This window comes from Belonocnema kinseyi, chromosome 1 (assembly GCF_010883055.1).
Source record: "Belonocnema kinseyi isolate 2016_QV_RU_SX_M_011 chromosome 1, B_treatae_v1, whole genome shotgun sequence".
Classification (NCBI taxonomy): Eukaryota; Metazoa; Arthropoda; class Insecta; order Hymenoptera; family Cynipidae; genus Belonocnema; species Belonocnema kinseyi.
In genome coordinates, this window is record NC_046657.1 from 170,111,489 (window position 1) to 170,134,666 (window position 23,178).

The 23,178-nt window shown below is 24.5% G+C and overlaps 1 protein-coding gene across 1 annotated transcript in view; it reads right to left on the reverse strand.

Annotated features, from left to right (window-relative positions):
- Positions 1-21,084, reverse strand: part of LOC117170363 — a 52,118-nt gene extending 31,034 nt beyond the window's left edge. Inside the window, exons 1-3 of the mRNA XM_033357114.1 lie at positions 20,940-21,084; positions 15,339-15,401; positions 4,790-4,918 (exon numbers count right to left, since the gene is read on the reverse strand). Of these exons, the coding sequence (XP_033213005.1) occupies positions 4,790-4,918; positions 15,339-15,401; positions 20,940-21,014 (267 nt within the window). The 5' untranslated portion in view covers positions 21,015-21,084. The remainder of the gene's footprint in view (positions 1-4,789; positions 4,919-15,338; positions 15,402-20,939) is intronic.
- Between the last annotated feature and the right edge of the window lie 2,094 nt (positions 21,085-23,178).

The following is a 23,178-nucleotide window of genomic DNA, read 5'->3' on the forward strand; positions in this document are numbered from 1 at the left end:
GTTACAGTCTGTAAAGGAATCAATACGACGATCCAGCAAAAGCCTCGTGCACCCTAAGAACACGAAGTGACCCAAGGACAACCGCCTTCTGCATTTTTCCCGTAAGTGTTCTAGCATATTGTTGACACGCAGGGATGCTTTTTAGGCTATTAACAAGTGAAAGCTTGGCACCTCCAAGAGAGCCGATGATAAGGACGATCAGTTTAACAGAATATTCCGGGTACAATCGTTGCAACTCCCTTATAAGGTCTCGATACCTCTCTTTCTTTTCATTCTCCTTGGCTATGATGTTTTTGTCAGCTGGTGCCGAAAATTCGATAACGAACATGGTTCGCTTCTCGAAGTCAAGAAGAACCATGTCAGTTCTCAAGTGAGCAACAGAAGCAATTGTGGAGAATATAAAGTTCCAGTATATGCGGCACTTCCCATTCTCGACAATTGACTCAATTTCCCTAGGAGCATTTAGAGGAGCGATATTAAGGTGAATGCCGTAGGAGTGACAGAGATGGTAATAAAGTACTCTTAGTGACGCATTGTGCCTTTGCATATAGGTCGTTCCCGCGTGTGTTGGACAACTAGATAGTGTGTGAGCTAAATGCTCGGGGTGTGCATGGCACGCCCTGCAGCTATCATCGGGAATGTCGTGGCTCAAAATGTAGCGACGGTATGTTAAGGTGGAAATGACACCATCTTGGCATGAAAAATGAAACCCTCTGTACCAGACTTCAATCCGGGCGATTTAAGGAAAGCAAACGTTAGCTCACAAGACATTGACTGATCCTTCAGATTTCTGTGGAAGATACCGTGCATCCTCTTATCGAGGAGCTGTTCATGAAAGTTTTTCTCTTGTGCTTTCTTAATCCGGGCTTTCAGGAGTGAGTGCTCGAGATAGATTAGATTTGATGCATTTTGCTCACCCCTAATACTGAATTCAAGTCCGAGTGTTTCAGCAGCCTCCTCCGCTGTTGAAATCTTTGAGAAATCATTTAAGTCTGTAAAATCTTTTAAATCTCGCCGAAATCTTTGCGAAACCTTTACAATTTTTGTGACAACTTTTAGATAATCATTAAAATCTTTGTCAAATCTTTCAATTCTATCGAAATCTTTACGAAATATTTGAAATTTTTGTGAAATCTTCTAAATCATTAGAAAATCAATGAAATCTTTATAAAATATTTTTGAAATATTTGGTATATTTTTTAAATTATTTAAATCTTTGGAAAATCATCGAAGTGTTTGTGAAATTTTTTAAAACTATTCAAAATCTTTGTGAAATATTTCAAATATTTTGCATATATTTGATAATCAATCTGAACCAATACAATCTTTAGGAAATCGCTAAGGTCTTTGTAATATTTTTAATCTATCCGAAATCTTTTGCGGAATATTTTTAATAGTTTCTAAATATTTCATAATATTTTTAAAATTACTGAAATCTTCGTTAAATCTTTTAAATCTATCCGAAATATTTGAGATGTTTTTTAAATCTTTGGAAAATATTTGGAAAATCATTAAAATCCTGGTCGAATATTTTAAACATTTAAAAAATATTGGCAATATTTCTGAAATTGTTGAAATCTTTGAGAAATCATTTAAGTCTGTGAAATCTTTTTAATTTCGTCGAAATCTTTGCGAAACCTTAAAAATCTTTGTGATATCTTTGGGAAATTGAAATATTTGAAAAATTTTGCGAAATATGTCAAATATTTTATAAATGTTCGATGATATTTGCAAAATCTTTGGAAAATCATAAAAATCTTTTTGAAATCGTTTAAATCTATCGGAAATCTTTACGAAATATTTTTGTGAAATCTATTAAATCTTTGGAAAATCAATGAAATCTTCACAAAATATTTTTGAAATATTTAGTACACTTTTGAAATTGTTTAAATCTTTGGGAAATCCATGAAGTCTTCGTGAAATCTTTTTAAACTATCCGAAATCTTTGTGAACCCTTCAAAAAAACATTGAAATCTTTGTAAAATATTTAAAATATTTTTTTAATATTTCATAATATTTGTAAAATTATTTAAATCTTTGAAAGATTATTAAAATCTTTGTGAGCACTTTGGAAATCTTTAAAATATTTTCGAAAGATTTGTGAAATTTTTTTAATATTTGTAAAATCTTTGGAAAATCTTTCTGAAATATTAACGAAATATTTGATAATATTTATGAAATTATTGAAATCTTTGGAAATGTTTGCAAATAAATCAATAAGATTTTGAAAATATTTGGTAATATTTTTGAAATTTTTGAAATCGTTGCAAAATCATTGAAATTTTTTAGATTCTTTGAAATTTATCGGCAATCATTATGAAATAATTGATGTCTTTGTTGAATCTTTTAAATCTATCCGTAATCTTCGCGAAATATTAAACATCTTTGTGAATTCTTTAAAATCATGAAAAAATCATTGAAATCTTTCTGGCATCTTTAGAAATCTATGCAATATTAAAAATATTTGTTAAATATCTGAAAATATTTGTGAAATATTTGAAAATATTTGTGAAATTATTGAAACCTTTGTGAAATATTTCTAAAATATTTATAAATCTTCGCGAAATCTTTGAAGTATTTGGTAATATTGATTAATTTTTATGAAATTATTGGAATCTTTGCGAAATCTTTGGCAATATGAATTGTATACCTGTATTTATTATTAAGAACTCAAATTAATTGGAAAATTTAAAAAATCTCAAGTTCCCATTTATTTCCGATTTTTTGATAGATTTAGAGGAATTTAACGTAAAGGGGAAGAATTCGATGAAATTCATAAAAATGCAAGGTGAATTAACAAACATTCAAATGAATACAAAAGAATTTCATGACATACCTAAGAATCCAAGGTGAGGTTAAAAGCGAATTGGATCAATTAAATAAAAAACTGTTTAAGAAATTGAAAAAATCTATAATTTAAATAGAACTAAGCGAATTTAGAAAAATTCAAGTATATTAAAAAAATTGAAGAGAATTGAAAAAAAATGGTTTAAATCCAGAAAATTCCATTCATTACAATAAAATTTGAGTGAATTTAGAGAAAGTCAAGGGAAATAAAAATAATTCGATAAAATTCGTAACAAATCAAAATGAATTTTTTTTAAATTAAATAAATTCAAAACAATTAATAATGTGAAAAAATTCCGCCAATTAAGTAGGTGGAATTTAGAAGAATTCAAAAGAATTGAAAAGAATTCGGGATATATTAGATAACATTCAAGGCGAATTCCAAATCAATGAGAAAAAATATTTGAAAATATCCTGAAAAATTTATTAAAATACCTTGGGAGCTCTTGAAATTCTTTAAAATCATTGAAATCCGTAAGGAAATCTTATAAAACTACTTAAAATCTTTTAAAATATCTTAGAATTTTATAGGTCCTGTAAAAATTGAAAATTCTTTAAGGCTCTTGAAAATGCCTGGAAAAATTTTAAAATATTTCAAATCCTTTGAAATCCCATTAATTTACAGAAATAATTGAGAAATTTCTTCATAATATTTTTAAAACCCCTAAGATATTTCAAATCCTTTATAATGTTTTGAAATCCCTAGACATTTTTAAAAGCCCTTAAAAATGCCAAAGAATTTGACAAAAAAATATTTTAAATCCTTTGATCATTTCATCAAATGACCCTCCAGATCAAAAGAATAAAAACTTTTAAAAATTAAAAAGAAACCCATTTAATTAAAAAGAATTGAGTAAATTTAGAGGTATTCAACTGAATAAAAAAATTTCAAAGAATTAAAAAGAATTCAGGATACATTAATAATGCAGGGTGAACTTCAAAAATATTTTTAAATCTCTTCACATCTTTGAAATCCTAGAAAATACCTCACTTCTTGTGAATAAATTCTTTGAAGTCCCCTGAAATATAAAATCCCGTGCAATTATATAATCATATTTTCTAAAATCCTGCAAAATGTATTAAAATTCATTAGGCCCTTTAAATAAATAAATATTAATATTAAATTAAATTTTACGAGACTTCTATGGATTTTATGCGACCTCGGAAGATTTCGAAGACTTGAACATTTTTAAAGGAATTTAAAATTTTGCAAATAATTGTAAAGAATATAGTGTAATTTAAAAAATACCGAGGGATCAACTGTAAATATAAATAAATTAATGACTTTTAAAACTGAATTGTCGTTCTAAAGAAAACTTTGAACATCGCTAACTTCAAATCGCTTAAAATAACATAATTTTAAAGATTTACAAATAAATAAATCGTAAATTATCGCGATTTATATATTTTAACCAGGAACCTTAAATTGTTCAATTTTTTGAAAAATTACGAATTAAAAATGTTGCAGTTTAATGTGATTTAATTTTAAATTGTTCAATTTAATTGAAAAATTTTAAACTATTTTAAATATAAAAATTTAAAAGTATTTAAATTGAGTAGCTTAATTAGCAGTTTAGTTGTGATTACTTTAAAAGAAAGAAAATTTCATCCTCAGAGTTCAAAGTTTTTAATTTTAACGATCGTGACAAATTTTAACAAACCAATAAATGATCGAAAACATTTTTCCTCGACTAAAACGGCCACCCTGATTATAGAAAACTTCCAAAATAATAAAAAATTTCTAAGAATTTTCAAATATTTCGTAAAATTTCATAAATTTAAAATATTTCAAGAAATATAAAAAAAACAATCCATAAAATTGCACGGAATTTCTACAGATTTAAAGGGATTACATATTTTTTATTGTTTTCCACGAATCTCAAAAGACTTTTTATCTGATCATAATCCTAATCTTAAGTAGAAAAATATAAATTTCGATTACCTCTTTAGCTTTGAATCTCGCATCATAGTAGGGCCTTGATTTTTCTATACAGTCGCCTAACTTTTTGGCAAGAGTGTCGATTTTTAGTGAGGATTCGCAGAGTAATTCTCGAAAAGTCGCTCTTGCTTCCTAAATTTTGAAAATTTAAATTATTTTATCAAAATATGAAAAATATTATCAGGGTAACAAGTTCATTAGGGTAACCAGATGGCTTGACCATAAAATCAGGACATCATCCCACTTCTCACACCCTTCTACGAATAATTCCCTAATATTATTTAATTTTAAGCGAGTTATTTAAAAACTTGGGTTACTACAAAATGCCAATTTCGAAATTCCCTAGCCTTTCCTGGCCAATTTTTAATTTTCCCTGACCGTTATAAATTTTTCTTTTACGTTAAATTCTCAAATAACAAAATTTAATGTTCAACCAAAAAGATACATTTTCAACCAATAAGATTAATTTTCTACCAAAAAGATAAGTTTGTAACGAAATAACTGAAATTTCAACTAAGAAGAAGAATTTTAAAAAAAACGTATTTTGAACAAAATAGTTGCATTTTTAACAAAAGAAATTAATTTTCAGCTATAATGATATATCTTTAGTTTACAAAATTAATTTTGAACCAAATAGGTGAATTTCATATCTACCAAAAACATGAACATTCAACTAAAAAGGATAAATTTTCAACTGAAAATTTACATTATATTGCAGTAAAAATTAATTTTTAATGAAAAAACAACACATTTTTAACAAATAGTTAAATTTTTAACCAATGAAGTTAATTTTCAACAAAATATATTAATTTTTAAATAAAAATATAAATTTTTATGAAAAAGATTTGTATTTTTAACTAAAAATGTGAAAACTTTACCAGTACTTTTTTAACTTTTAATCCAGAAAGGCGAATTTTCAACAAAAAATATTTTACAGTACATAATGAAAAAAATTTCCCCCAAAATGTTTTTTTTTTATACCAAAAAGACGATTTTTTTCTGAACAATTAAATTTAAAACCAAAAATATGAATGCTTAATAAAAAAGTTTATATTTTACCAAAACGATCAATTTAAACCCAAAAAGACGAATTTTCCGCAAAGCAGTTACATTTATATTCAAAGAAATGAATTTTCAGTTATAATGATATATCTTCAAGAAAAAAAATTTATTGAACACAATAGTTGAATTTGATACCATAAAGGTGACTTTTCAATAAAATACATGAGTTTTCAACTAAAAACGATACATTTTCAACTAAAAATGGAATTTTTATATTTTAAACTTAAAAAACTCATGTTTAATTTTTTTAAACAACGAATCTTCAAAAAAATAGTTACATTTTTAACCAATAAAATTAACTTTCGACAAAATACATGATTTTTAAATAAAAAAAAGAATTTCCAACAAAAAAATGAAATACTTCAATTCTTAATTGAAAAACCTAATTTTAATCAATTAAGATCGAATTTTTGACAAAAAATATTTTCATGTGAAATCAAAAACGGTTGAAGCTAACGAAACAGTTGCATTTTTATCCAAAAAATATAAATTTTCAACCAAGGAAGATTTTTCAGTCAATTGAGAAAAAAAATGTCTTTCAAAATATGGAATTTTTATGTCAAAAAGAGGATTTTTTTATAAAACAGTTGAATTTCAAACCAAAAATATGAATTTTTAACAAAAAAGTTCAAGTTTGACTAAAAAGATGAATTTTCAAACCAAAAAGTCGAATTTTCAGCAAAGCAGTAGAATTTTTAACCAATTAAATTAATTTTCAACAAAATACATACATTTTTAACTAAAAATGGAATTGTTATATTTTAAGTGTAAAAACTAATTTCTAATTTTTAAAAACAACGAATTTTTAATAAAATATTTAAATTTTTAACCAATGGTATTAACTTTCAACCAAATACATGATATTTAACTAAAAAAAAATTCAACAAAAAAAGCGAAATAGTTAAATTTTTAATTGAAAAACTTAATTTTAATCAATTAAAAGCGAATTTTCGACAACAAATATTTTTATTTGAAATCAAAAACGGTTGAACTTAACCAAGCTGTTGCATTTTTATCTAAAAAATATGAATTTGAAACCAAGAAGATTTTTCAGTCCATTAAGAAAAAAAATATCTTCCAAAATGTGGAATTTTTATGCCAACAAGGCGATTTTTTCTACAATACAGTTAAATTTTAAACCCAAAGTATGAATGTTTAACAAAAAAGTTAATATTCGATCAAATAGTTGAATTTTCCATCCAAAGAGTCGAATTTTTAAGAAAATAGTTGAAAATGATCAATCAAAAAAATATTAGTATCTAACCATGTAGTTGCATTGTAGTGGATTATTTATACAAAAAAAAACGATTTTTATAAAACGGTTGAATTTGAAACCACAAATATGAATGTTTAACAAAAAAGTTAATATTTTACCAAAAAAGATGAATGTTCAAACCAAAAAGTTGAATCTTCAGCAATTTTAAACCAAAAAGAATGACTTTCTTTTGTTTTTAACAAAATTGCAGAATTCTGAACAAAACAATAAAATTTAGTGTTCATTTTTTAATTTTATAAATTAGAAAAATGACTTTTTAACCTTTTTTACCAAAATATTTACATTTTTAACAAAATACTTGAATTTTCAACCAAATGGTTGAATTTTCAGACCAAAAATATTAATTTTCTTCAAAAAAGATAATTTTCAATCAGACAGTAGAATATTATACCATATTCAAACCTAAAAGACTAATTTCCAAAGAAAACCGTGAAATTTCCAACAAAAGAAGTAAAATTTCAACGAAATAGTTGAATTTTATAGCATTTTCAAACAAAAATGAAGAATTTGCTAGAAAAAAAAATAAATTTTCGAAAACAAATCTCATTTTCGATCTAATTTTGACTTTCTACCAAAATAGTTAAATTTTTAACAAAATACATAAATTTTCAACCAAACTGTTGAATTTTCATACAAAAATATTAATTTTCAACAAAAAAGTTCATTTTCATACAAATAGTAAAATTGTCTACCAGTTCCAAACCTAAGACTAATTTCATCAAAAACACTCATTAAAGTTCCAACAAAAAATTCAGTTTTCAACCAAATAGTTGAATTTCCCAGGATTTTCAAACCAAAAAGAAGAACTTTCTACAAAAGAGTTAAATTTTAATCAAAAAAGTTGAATTTTAAACCAAAAGATTGACTTTTTTGTTTTTAACAAAAATTGCATAATTTTGAACAAAACAATAAAATGTTGTGTTCATTTTTTAATTTTATAAATTAGAAAAATGACTTTTTAAACTTTTTTACCAAAATATTTACCTTTTTAACAAAATACTTGAATTTTCAACCAAATCGTTGAATTTTCAGACCAAAAATATTAATTTTCCCCAAAAAATATAATTTTTAATCAAACAGTAGAATAGTATACCATATTCAAACATAAAAGACTAATTTCCAAACAAAACCGTTAAATTTCCAACAAAAAAAGTAAAATTTCATCTAACCGCAAGACTCAAATGAAGGTGGTAGCGAAATCTAAACTGAACCGTGCTTAATAGTTTACTACTAGGATACTGCTCTTCACTGATTAATCAAAAACTTTTTCTCTTGCCAATTTCAACTAGATGAAGGATTAGACTTTATTTACATATGGCAAACCTTTCAGATCAATTTAAAAAAAAGCATCTGTACAAATTTAGAGTCTTATCACACTCGGCAGACTTTTCACCTACATTTATATATTTATTTTTTCCAATATGGATTTTCTTAAAATTCCATACAAAGGAATTTATAAATGTTCCTAGAAATTCGCAATTTTCTAAAAAATACTATAAAAAAATAAGATTACGTCTTTTTGAAGATGTTGATAGTTCTTTTTATAAAAAGTTGATTTTCGTACAAAATTATCAACTTAATAATTATTTATTAAGTATATTTGAGATGAATTTAACATTAATAAATCTTTTCTCCAAAAAACGGTGTAAAATTATTGTTGTCGAAAACTCAAAAATAAGAATAACCCGAACATAGCCCCACTAGCTCCCAACCAGAGCCTGAAGATTACCCGCACGGAAATTAGTGAACAAAAAGACCCGACTAGCCCTTGACCAACCACCGACCAGGCCCCGACTGAAATTTTGAAAACAAAAAGCGCAACTAGTCCCCGATTAGTCCCCGACTGGGTACTTTGTCAAAATTAATAACCCGACTAGCCCCCTATTAGTGCCCGACTTGTAATAGGGCCAAATGGGGTTATTTCCACACGGGATGCCACTTTTAAGGTGAACTTTAGTGTTTAAAAATCGAGTACAATTATCGCTTTTTTTCTTCTCAAAAGCCGAATTTCTTGCAAAATATCTCGGTTAGTATTTGATAAGACTCTCCTTGCAATACCCTTGCGATGTAGGCTGAATTCAAGAGTTATTTAAAGTAATCTGAGTTCTAATAAAAGACGAATGAAATTCTTAAGATATAATTTAACCGTTGTGATGTGTGCGCTATTATCCAGTTATCTGCGCTGTGAAGCAATCACTCTAATGAAATCCAATCGCTACCAGTTACAAAACTGTATATGAGCTTCGCAGATATAATGTTTACTTTCGTCACATTTGAGAGATTTCTTTATATTCAATTTTTGATTATATTTGATCAGAAATTGAAATCCATTCATGCACACTTCTAAATTTAAAAGTTTTTTTTGTACTATTAAGGGATCGTCAATAAACTACGTGTTTCTTTTTTACCAAAAGTATATGACATTTTTTTACCGGAAAAAAAATAATTTTGATGATAAAACGACGAACTTTCAAAATTAAATTAATTTTCAGCCAAATTAGTTAAATTTTTAACAAAATACATAAATTGAATGTAAAAAATCTCTTAAATGTGACGAAAGTAAACATTATATCTGCGAGATATAATGTTTACTTTCGTCACATTTGAGAGATTTTTTTATATTCAATTTTTGATTATATTTGATCAGAAATTGAAATCCATTCATGCATACTTTTAAATTTTAAAGTTTTTTTGTACTATTAAGGGATTGTCAATAAACTACGTGTTTTTTTTACCCAAAGTATTTAACATTTTTTTACCGGAAAAAAAATAACTTTCATGATAAAAGAAGCAACTTTTAAAATTAAATTAATTTTCAGCCAAATTAGTTAAATTTTTAACATTAAATTTTCATACAAAAAATATTAATTCTCAACAGAAAGGTTAACTTTCAATTAAGTAGTTGAATTTTCTACAATTTCCAAATCAAAAAGAAGAATTTTCTAGAAATGAGTTAAATATCCAACAAAAAAGTTAATTTTGGACTCAATTTGGACTTCCTACCAAAATACTTAAACTTTCAGAAAATACATAAATCTTCAACCAAATGATTGAATTTCTATAACCTAAATATTAATTTTAATCAAAAAAATTAATTTTCATCTAAATAGTAGCAAAAAAAAACGTTAAACTTCCAAAAAAAAAGTAAATTTTCCGTCAAATAGTTGAATTGTCTAGGATTTTCAAAACAAAAAGAAGAATTTTCTAAAAAAGAGTTAAATTTCAATCAAAAGGGTTAATTTTTAACAAAATTTGGACTTTCTACCAAATTACTTAAATCTTCAACAAAATACATGAATTTAGAACTAAATAGATGAATTTTCATACCAAAAATATTAATATTGATCAAAAAAGTTCATTCTCAACCAAATAGCTGAATTTTCTATCATTTTCAACCAAAAAGACGAATTTTCAACAAAAAAGTCACTTTTCAATCAAATTTCGACTTTTATAAAAATAGTTAAATTTTCAACCAAAAAGTACATTATCAACCAAATAGTTGAATTTTCTAGCACTTTCAAACAAAAATGACGAATTTGCTAGAAAATAATTTAATTTTCGTGGACAAATTTTATTTTCGACTAAATTTTGACTTTCTATCAAAATAGTTACATTTTTAACAAAATACATTAATTTTCAAACACAAGCTTTACTGTTTATACCGTAAATATTAATTTTAATAAAGAAAGTCAATTTTCATCCAAATATTAGAATTTTCAATCATTTTCGAACCTAACAGACTTGTTTATCAACAAAAACTGTTAAATTCCCAACAAACAAGTAAACTTTCAACCAAATTGTTGAATTCTCTAGCATTTCCAAACGAAAAAGAAGAATTTTCTACAAATGAGTTGAAATTCCAAGAAAATAGGTCATTTTTGACCAAATTTGGACTTTTTAACAAAATACTTAAATTTTTAACAAAATACATGAATTTTCAACTACATAGTTGAATTTTCATACCAAAAATATCAAAAAATTTTAATTTTCAACAATTTTCAAACCAAAAAGAAGAATTTTCCAGAAAAGAGTTAAATATCCAACAAAAAAGTTAATTTTTGACTAAAATTGGACGTCCTACCAAAATAATTAAACTTTTAACAATATACATACATTTTTAAGAAAATCTGCAGAATTCCTGGAAATAAAACAAGGAATCTAACCACGAAATTTAGACAACCGCCATAAAACGTTCATATTGAAATTTGAAAAAAGATAGAGAAAAACACTTTTATTTTCTTTTCCTATTAAATTTTTTGTTGTTTGCCTTTATAAAGGCATGTATAAGTGCTGAAACGTTAGTGTTTATTTGTTACATATCTTTTTTTGTTGCGATTTGCTAATAATAAAAAGAAAAGAAGACGAAAGAAATAAAAAAAGGAAGGAAGGAGATTTGGTTGGTTTCCTTCTCATTTTTCTTTTCTCTTTTTTATTTTTTTTCCAGGGAGGAAAATTCTTTTCTTTTCTTCTTTACGAAAAGAAAGTATTTTCCTGGATCTTTTTTCAAATTTCAATAGGAACATTTTATGCTGGTTGTACAAATTTGGTCGTTGGATTCTTGGTTTTATTTTCAGGAATTCTGCACATTAATTTGATTATTGGACGTTAAATGGGATTTTAAATTTGATTTTAACCTCATAATTTTAATAACGAAAAGATTAATTTTCAACAAAAAAAGTTAGGTTTCAACCATATAGATGAATTTCCTACTATTTTCAAACAAAAAAGACGAATTTTCAACAAAATAGTAAAATTTTCTAGCAAATGTAGTTTAATTTTCAACGAGAGATGAATTTTCAATTAAAATTATGGATCTTTAACCAAACAACTGAATTTTCAACAAAAAAGTTACTTTTCAATCAAATTTTAAAATATTTAAATTTTTAACAAAATAATTGAATTTTCAACCAAACGGTTGAATTTTCAGACCAAAAAAATTATTAATTTTTCCCCAAAAAGTTAATTTTCAACAAGACAGTACAATTTTCTACCAAATATGTACAAACCTAAAAGACTAATTTCCAAGCAAAAACAGTTCAATTCTCAATAAAAAAAGTAAATTTTAAACCAAATAGTTGAATTTTCTAGTATTTTCAAACCAAAAAAGAAGACTTTTCTACAAATGAGTTATTTTTTGACCAAATTGGGACTGTCTACCAAATTACTTAAATTCTTAACAGAATAAATAAATTATCACCCAGATAGTTGAATTTTCATACTAAAAATATTAATATTTATCAAAAAAGTTAATGTTCAACCAAGTAACTGAATTTCCAATAATTTTCAAACCAAAAAGATGAATTTTCAACAAAAAAAGTCACTTTTCAATCAAATTTGAAATTTTTACCAAAATAGTTAAATTTACAACAAAATACATGAATTTTTAACCAAATGATTGAATTTCTATAACAAAAACATTAATTTTAATAAAAAAAGGTTAATTTGCATCCAAATAGTAGAATTTTCTAACATTTTCAAACCTAAAAGACTTATTTCCAAACAAAACAGTTCAATTTCTAACGAAAAAATAAATTTTTAACTAAATAGTTGAATTTGCTAGCACTTTCAAACAAAAATGACGAATTTGCTAGAAAAGAATTAAATTTTCAAAAATAAATTCTATTTTCAACCAAATTTTGACTTTCTACCGAAATAGTTAAATTTTTTTAAAAATACATAAATTTTTAACCGAATGCTTTAATTTTTATACCGAAAATATTAATTTTCAACAAAAAAGTTCATTTTCAACCAACTAATAAAATTGTCTACCATTTTCAAACATAAAAGACTAATTTTTAAACAAGACAGTAAAATTTTCAACAAAAAAGTTAATTTTCAACCAAATAATTGAAATTTCTAGCATTTCCAAACCAAAAAGAAGACTTTTCTACAAAAGACTTAAATTTCAATCAAAAAAGTTATTTTTAATTCAATTTGGACTTTCTACCAAAATACTTCAATGTTGAACAAAATACGTGAATTTTCAACTAAATGGCTCAATTTTTATTCCGAAAATATCCGAAAATTTTAATTTTCAACAAAAAAGTTAATTTTCTACCAAATAGTTGAATTTTCTAGCATTTTCAAACAAAAGTGAAGAATTTGCTAGAAAACAATTCAATTTTCGACAACAAATTTAATTTTTGATCAAATGCTTTAATTTTTATACTGAAAATATTATTTTTCAACAAAAAAAGTTCATTTTCAACCAAATAGTTGATATTTCTACCAGTTTCAAAACAAAAGACGAATTTTCAACTATCCTAAAAAAGCGAACTAAAAAGAAATTATTAAAATTTTTAGCGAGCTAAATTTTCAACTAAAATTATAAATCTTTAACCAAACAACTGAATTTTTATTAATATAGGTGAACTTTCAAACAAGTAGTTTCATTTCTCATCAGAAGAGACAAATTTTAAAAAAATATAGATGAACCCACCTTAGAAATTTTTTACGAAAAGAGATAAATTCCCCAACCAAAAGCAATATTTTACAAAACCAAAGAGTTGAATTTTAAACAAAAATGTGCATTATATTTCAATGAACTATTTGAGCTTTCGACCAAAATATTTGAATTTATAGTTGAATTGCCAGTTGTAGTTTCCTCTCGTTAATTGAACAATTAATTATTATATTTTTGGACAACTAATTTTCTAAGACAAAATTAATCATCTTTTAAGTAATAATCTTTTGTTAAAAATTCTTTTTTTTAGGTTTCATATTTATGTTGAAAATTCATTTCTTTTGTTGAAAATGTAAATATTTTGTTGAAAATTCGTTTTTTTTTGTTTGTTAAAAATTAATTTTGTCAACTAACAATTTAACTATTCCATTTTTGTTTGAAATTTTATATGTTTTTATTGAAAATTGATTTTTTCTAGTCGAAAATTCAAGTATTTTGTTAAAAATTTGTCTCTTTAGGTCGAAAATGAATCTTCTTGGTTGAAAATTCATCCTTTCGGATTAAAAATGCAGTTGTTTGGATCTAAATTAATCTGGTTGTTATCAGGATTCAACAATTTTGTAGAAAATTATAATATTCAATCGAAAACGAACTATTTTGTTAGAAATTAAACTATTTTTATGAAAAATTAACTTTTTGGTAAAAAATTTTTTGTTTGAAAATTCAACTATTAGGTTAAAAGTTGAACTAGTTTGTTAAAAATTCATATTTTTTAAAGACTCACCTCCTTGGTTGGAAATTTCACTCTTCCATTTTCAAAAAATTAATCTTTCGGGTTGAAAAATCACCTTTTAGGATGAAATCTATTGTTGAAAATTAATTTTGTTTAAAGATACATCATTTTATTTGAAAATTCATCTCTTTCGTTGAAAACATTACTATTTTGTTCAAATCTTTTTTCTTCAAAAATTATTCTTTTTGGATGGGAATACATATTTTTTAATTAAAAATGTAAATGTTTGGGTCTAAATTAATCTGGTTTGATTGCTGGTCAATAATTTGGTAAAAAAATTACCTTGTTTGTTAATGATTCATATTTTTTGTATGAATCCAAATGTATAGTTAAAAATTAAACTATTTTGATGTAAATTTAACTTTTTGGCACAAAACCTACTTTTTGGTTAAAAATTTATATTTTCGGGGTAAAAATTCAACCGTTTTGTAGATAATAAATCCTTTAGACTTTAAAATTCAACAATTTTGTTGAAAATTTATATATTTTAATGAAAATTCTTGTTTTTTGGTAGAGAATTAAAGATGGAAAATTCATCTTTTTCGGTTAAAAATTTAACTACTTGGTTAAAAGTTAAACTAGTTTTTCAGAAATTCATATTTTTTGAAGATTTACCTCTTTGCTTTGAAATGTAACTTTTTTTAAATGAAAATTCGTTGTTTTTGTTTGTTAAAAATTCATTTGTTATATGAAACTTAAACTATTCCATTTTTTTGTTATAAATGTTTTCTTTATAAGTTGAAAATTCAACATTTGGGTAATTTAAAATTATTCTATATTTAATTGAATATGGTATTTACATTAATTTTATTTGAAGGAATTTATTCCTTCATTATAACCCTTTCTTTCGTGAAAAATAATCCTCTTTTTTATGCATGAGCCCTAAAGTAAATTTTTAAAAACAATTGTCGCTGAGAATATACTCTGTTTTAATTACGTTTTTTATAAACTTTTATAATTTGAATATAATTTAAATAGTGCAAATTTTGTCGTGCAAGAATAAGTTCAAAAAACTTACGTCTAAATCGACTTCGAGTTTATTAATATCGTCAGTCGCTGTATTAAGTCTTTCGAGTTCGATCTGAAATAATTAAAATAATTATTTAAAACAAATTCTAGTAAGAAAATTAAAGAGAAATTAGTTATAACTTCCTATTTGAATCTAGTAATCCATGTAAAATCGGAAACAATATTAAAAACAATTGCGTTGTTTCAAAAAGATAAATAAATGGGTAATATAAAAAATTAAGAGGTGTTATCAAAGAATAATAAAATAAATTGTAACTGTTTTCATAATAAAAAGTATCGAAAATTATATTTTAAAAATTCAATCATCAATGTTTAAGCTTTTAAATTAAATAACTTTTAACAGGAACAATTAGAATTTACGAAATTTTCACTTAAACTTTGAAAGATTACATTTTCAAAATAGAAGAATTTTGATTTAATAACATTCCCTAATAATATTCAGTAAATAATTTCTAAACTGGAATCGTGAAATTTTTTATAATTTTTAGTTAAATCGTTTAAATTTCGAGTCAACAGTATTATTCAAGTTGAAATTCTCAAATTCCTACGTTTTTACTTAAAACATTAACAAAATAATAATAATTTACTGCTTGAAATATTTTAAATTTAACATTTTAAAAGTTGGAATCTAAAGAAATATAAACTAAATATACTTTTTTATTTCACAAAAATATTTTCAAGTCACTAACAGTGATAGAGAATTTTCTCATTAAAATTCAACAACAACAAATTTACATTTTCATAAGAAATGCTACGTTTAAATTTTAAGCTTTAACTGTTAAACAAAAAGATCCAAAGAAAAAAATGAAGACAATATGAAAAGTTCTTTTTTAAATTAAAAGCTTTCAAAATGTTCTTATTTCAGATTTGAAGTTGGTTTTAAATAAAAAAAATTAATTAAATTACTAGAAATCTAAACATTTTTATCTAAACAAAAATTACAAAAAATTAATACCGTTAACTGTTTATTGATTTTAGTTATAAAAATTGTTGTTATTATGAAAGAAAAAAATGTTTTTAACTTTAAAAATTGAATTTACGTAAAAAATATTCTAAATATTAAGATTTCTGTCCCGTTAAGAAGAGTAAAATCGAAATAAATTCAGAATCTGTATTCTAATGAATACTCAATTTTTTCTCCACCCCGATAGCCACCAGAAGAAATAGAAAAAGAGCAAAAATTAATTTATTTCAATTCCTCTTCCTGTGTGTCTCACTAGGGTAGTCCAAATTCTCTTTTTTAGTTAATTTCCATGCATATCGCCCCCCAAATTTATTCGATTCCACACCAAAAAAAGATTTAAGATGTTCCGCAAATCCCATAAAGTTTACCACGTACTTCCCATAAGAAAAAAAAAAAACTTTTGTGTACATTTTATTCAGAATAATCAATATCAGGTGAATCGAGTTGAAAATCGACATTTTTTTCGAAAATTTGCTATAAAACAATAAAAAATAATACTTGGTTATTAATTATCAACCCCATAAGTATATTGTACAGGGTCCTTAAAAACCCCATAAGTGAAAAATTACTTTTTGTAAGCTTTTGGCACTAATTATGATTTTTTGTGTGTTTTAAAATAGAAAAATTGTTTCTGATGCATGAATTAATACATTCTACTTATAATTAGATCTTTACATAAATGGTTTAAATAATTGATTATTATTTTTAGCAATTTTATTCTCGATTAATTAGAAAATCGCGATTTTTGTATTAACTTTTCCATGTTTTCAACTTTTTAGTTAGAGCGCGGAAATAATTAATTTGATAGAAGTAATTGTTTAAACCCTTTATTATTATTGATAATAATATTCTCTAGAATAATGCTAGAAAGTGTGACTTTTTTCTAAAAGATTTCCACTTTTTGTAATTTTTTAAATTAGATTGGGGTAAGAATTAATTCGTATTAAAAAAACATAATTCTTTAAACAACTTATTATTTTCAGTAATATTCTCTTTAAATAACGCTAAAAAATGTGGGTTTTCTGACATTTTTAACTTTTTAGTTAAGAAAAAATAATAAATATTAATATTCATAAGAAATTAAACAAAAATTCTGTCAGTATAAACTAAAAAAAAACTTACATTTAATACGATCCTTATATAAAATTGGAAGAATGTTGCAAATATCAATTTTAATTCATAAAAATATACTCTAATCATTTGTTTAAACAATTGTTTGCTAAATAGCGTTCATTATTAGCTCACTCTAATTAAAAAGTGAACAGAAATTGGAAAATTTTAGAACAAACTGCAACTCTATAGCATTGTTCTAAGATATTATTATTATAAATGATAATAAATCGTTTAAACCATTATTTTTGTTAAATTTAATTTGTTATTGCTTTTCTTTCACTAAAAGTTGACAAAAAAAAGTTGAAAATTTCAGAAAAAATAGCAACTTCATTGTATTATTTAAAAGAAATTTTAATTAAAAATATTAATAAGATTTTAAAGATTACTGCCGTTAAATTTAATTAATTAATGATTTTTTCTTACTTAAACGTGGAGAAAAAGTTGAAAATTTCTGAAAAATGGCATCTTTTTTCATTATTCTAAGAAAATATTAATAAAAAATTTTTTTAATGGTTTTAACCGTTACTTATATTAAATTTGATTGATTAGTGCCTCGCTATAACTGAAAAAGTTGGAAATTTTAGAAAAAAGTTAACTTTCTATCATTATTCTAAGAGAAAATTAGGACTGAAAAATCTCCAAACATAAAATTCTGGACACTGCGAAATTCCCGAATTTAAACAACTATTTATATATATATATATATATCAATTATTATATAAAAATACAATAATAAAATATTTAAAAAAAATTTATTTTCAATGTTTAAAGTTTTTAAAATTATTGTTTGAATTTATAATCATAACTGAAAAAAATTTCATCCTGAAATATAATTTTTAATTTATCATGATTTTAAATTCAATATTAAATTTAGAAACCTTAAACATCAAAAATAAGTTTTTAAAAAAAATATTTTCTTATTGTATTTAAAAATTATAATTAATGGTTAAAAGAAATTTAATTGTTTAAATTCGAGAATTTTCTAGTGCGGATATTTCATAATTCTGCAATTTTTCGTTGGGAATTTTATTATTATTTCAATAAATAAATGATATTGATAATTTTTCAAATTCGTTAATATCATAAACTGCCAGCAGGAATTTTATTTTTCGGGATTTTTTAATCGTTCCGAATATTATTCTTGAAAATAAGTGGAAAAAACGCGACTTTCTAACTATTCTAAGAGAAAAATGCTAAAGAAAATAATAAATTGTTTGAAAAATTTATCCATACATATTGTTTTCTATGTATAGTAGTATTTTAGGTATTAGAAACAATTTGCATTTAAAAACCCGCAAGGAAAATATAACTAGCGTCAAAAACTCGCAAAACGCAATTTTTGACTTATGGGTTTTTCGTGGGATACTAATAAAACAGACTTTTTTCTTATGGAAAATACTTGTTAAACTTCACGGGCTTGCGGAACGCCTTATTACCCTTTTTTTATTTTAAAGAAAAAACAACATTTTTTTGCGAATTCCAACAAATCTGGGGACGATGTTCATGAAAATTAAAAAAAAAAAAACATTTTCCGAACCATTTTTGGATTATCCTGGTGTTTCAGGAACTTGACCTAACTTTAAATAAAGTTACAGATTTTAAAGATTAAAATTGTTTACATACATAAAAGAAATTTATATTAAATAAATTTAAAACATTTTTTGCACAACAATTTTTAATCGTAAATAAATCCTGAAAACAGGGTGGCCGTTATATTCACATAAAAAATTTCCATTTTAAGCTAGAAATATTAAAAATTGAACAATTTTTTTTTAATAAACAGAAAAATTTATCATTTAAAAGGTAAATTATTTTCATTTTAAATAGTTTGAAAATCCTTAAAAAGCTTCAAAATTTAATTTATAAATCTTGAAATATCTACATATTGTATTATGTTAATTCCAATATTAAATTACTTTTGAAATTTTTGCAGAACTTCTAAACATCTTTTAAAATGATTTTAATTCTTTCTCATTATTTTTAAATCCTTTAAAATACATAATTTTCCTTAAAATCTTCCAGATTCATTTTTGATAATTTTGATAATCTTTTAAAATCTTTTAAAATATTCTCTTAAAATTAATTTTCCAAAATTAAGTCATTTTCCTAGGAATCTTTAGAAAATGTTTTTTATTCTTTTGAAGCCTTTCTTAATTCTTAAAAAGCTTCACAATTTTTAGTTCGAAATCTGCAAAAATTTATTTTTTTTTAAATTAGGAATACGTAGATACTTCCTTTAAATTATATTTTAAATCATTTAAAATTCTGAATTAATTTCTAATCTTCACAGACCTTGCAAATATCTCTTCAACTTAGTCGAATTTTTTCTATGAATTTATTATTCTTCTTAATTACAAAATTTAAAATGTTTAAATTTTAGACTAAAACAATATTTTAAATTTAATAAAAGCCTAACATTTTGAATATATTATTTTGAAGTTACTTTTAAATACAAAATAGTTTATAAAGTTTCAATCGGGTGTTTATATTTGTTCAAGTACCAAGACTTTCAAATTTAAACAGTTTAATTTTTAAGGTTAAAATTTGAAATTTCTTATATTTTAAACAAATTTCGAAGCGTCTTATAAAATAATGTATAGAACAATTTATCACGTTTTTAATTTTTTATTTTTAAGTTTTTAAAACTGCATTTTAAAATTCTTTGAATGAAAAATGTACGCTTAAAAATTAAAATCCAAAATTCTTAAGTCAAAGATTTTCGAATTACGCACTGTAAACTGAATTATCACAAATTGAAAAAGATAAAAAACCAACTGATTATTAAAAAAATTGTTGACAAATTTTTTTTCTAAAAATTTGTAAAATTTCCGGTTAAAAAATAAATTCCCCGCCATTTCTTGATTTTATAAAATTCTCGGTCCAACGGCCACCCTGGAAAAACTTGTCAAGTGTTTTTTAAACATTGTTACTGTAAAATTAATTTAAAAAAATAAAATAAAAACAGCTAAAAGATTACAATTGAAGGGAACTAAAAATCCTAAGTTGTGGTGGATCTCGATTGGGTTTAAAAAAGATCTTGCTAACCGGCTGCGAAAATAAATGGAATTAAATTTCAGAGTAAATCTATTTTCTAGGTGCGCATTTTACTTTGACGGAAAAATCTTACAATGAAAAAAATGGAATAAATCTCACTTTTTCCTAATTTTTCTCTATTCTTTTCACCTTACCAGTGGACTTATTTGTTACGCTAAGCAAAAAACCCGAAAATAATCTAAATTTGTCTCTAAAATGCCACGTTACACAAAAAATAAATATTCGTCCCAAATATCACTCATCGATTTTTCCATAAATTTTCCCACTTTGTACCATTTTCCTACCAAAAATGAAAATAACTAAAAATGAAATAATAAGAAGGCGAGAAAATGAAGAGACAGAAAAAAATAAAAGCTGACCTACAGGTCTAAAAACGTAATAAAATTATGACAGTAGAAATGACAGGTGTGAAAGGAAAAGTTTACTGAGGTAAAAAAGGGGGAAATGCGTGAAAATTACCTGCACCCTTGGATCCACTGCATCTTCATTAGTTTCGGAATTATCGGAACGTTCCTTTTGCACCCTTTCACTCATAATTAAAGCTACAAATTAAGTTTATTTACAAATTTCACATGCCACCTGTATCGTCTGCTACATTTCAGGTGGCCATGTTGGACTTAAAAGCCTGCGACGTACAGGGCCGTACTCTTATTTTTTTGGTCAAGGGCACTCCAGTCACCCCCTAATCAATTTGGAATCCCGGTCAAGCATTCTGATATCTCCGGTCAAGCGATTCTAATCGCGATTACACTCAGTTTCAAATGTATCGATCGTAGAAAATTGTGCGCGCTGCGTGCGCACTTTTTGCCCTTTCTTTTTAAAAATCGGCACATATTTCAACATTTTGAAATTGATTTTAGATAAAATCTTATATGATTTGAAAACGTTGAATATGATTTAGAGAAGTTTCTTCAGTGTAGCGAGAACATTCTAGTGAATTAAATATGAATAACACCATTTACTTTGATTACAATGTTTTGAAATTAGAAGATTATTTCTGGGACGTCTGAAAAATCCCGGAAAATATAATTCACGAATTGGAAACCTCTCGAATAATAAAATTTCAGAATGATAATATTCCTGAATTTGAAACTTCTCGAATAGTAGAATTCCTGAATTGGAAAATTCTCGATAAATAAAATGCCCGAATAATCAAATTCCTGAATTGTGCAATTCCCAAATAATAAAATTCCCGAATAATAAAATTTTCTTATTGGAATCTTCTCCTGAATTGAAAAATCTCCGATTAAAAAAATTTCCAAATTGGAAACTTTTCCAATAACAAAATTCCCGAATTGCAAAATTTCAGAATAATAAAATTCCTGAATTGGGAAATTCCCAAATCATAAAATTTCCGAATAATATCATTTTCGGATAATAAAATTTCTGAATTGTAAAATTTCCAAATAATAAAAAACTCTAATTGGAAGCTGCTCCTGAATTTGAAAATTTCCGATTAATAAAATTCCCGAATAATAAAATTTCCCAAAAATAAAATTCCTAAATTGTAAAATTCCCGAAAAATAAAATTCTTTAACTGGAAGCTTCTACTGAATTGGAAAATGTTCGATTGATAAAATTCCTGAATAATAAAATTCCTAAATTATAAAACTCCCAATTAAAAAATTGTCCGAATAATAAAATTTCTGAATTGGAAAATTTCCGAATAATAAAATTTCAGAAAAATACAATCCCTACATTGTAAAATTCCCAAATACAAAAATTTCCGAATAATAAAATTTCTGAATTGGAAAATTCCCGATTAATAAAATTCCTGAATTGAAAAATTCCCGAATAATAAAATTTCCAAAAAATAAGAGTCCTGAATATGAAAATTTCAGAATAATAAAATTCCTAATTATTAAAATTCCCAAACAATACAATTTCAGAAAAATACAATTCCTGAATTGAGAAATTCATAAATAATAAAATTACTGAATTGGAAAATTTTTGATTAATAAAATAGCCGAATATAATTTTTTTTTAACTTGGACATTGATAATGAAGATATCATGTAAGTTTATGCTTGATAAATAACTTTATCAGCCAGGAGAATTCTTTTTTCTTATAATCGAATTTCCAACTTCTTCTGGGAAACATTGACAGGAAAAAGTGTTAGGATAAAAAGTTCACACGTCTAAAAAATGTCGATGAAAAATATTTGATCTTTTTGTAATATCTTTCATAGTTTACGAAAAAAACTACATTTTTAGGGGAAGAAATTCTTCCAGCCTCAAAAGTGGTTTAGCCCACATGATATTGATAAGATGCCTTTCTTATATTAGTAGAAACTTTATAAAAATATTTGGAAGAATGAAAAAGGTGGGGTTTTCTAAAAAATTATTTTTTCTGTTTTCAAAATTCAAATACGCATACCTTTTTAGAAACAATTTTTTTTCAGATCGAAAAAATACGTATCCTATTATTTGAAATGGATTCCATCCATTGAAAATTAATTGTTTTAACTAAAAATCTAACGATACTATTTTTGGTCAAAAATGCATTTCTTTGGCTGAAAATTTAATCAATTTGTTGAAAATTTATCTATTAAACAAAAACTTTTTTGTAAAATATTCAATTATTGGATGAAAAATTAATTTTTCTTGTTGTTACAGATTCATTAATTTAGTTAAAACTTAATTTATTTGCTAAAAAATTTAACTATTTTATTGAATATTAGTTTTTTTACATTAAAAGT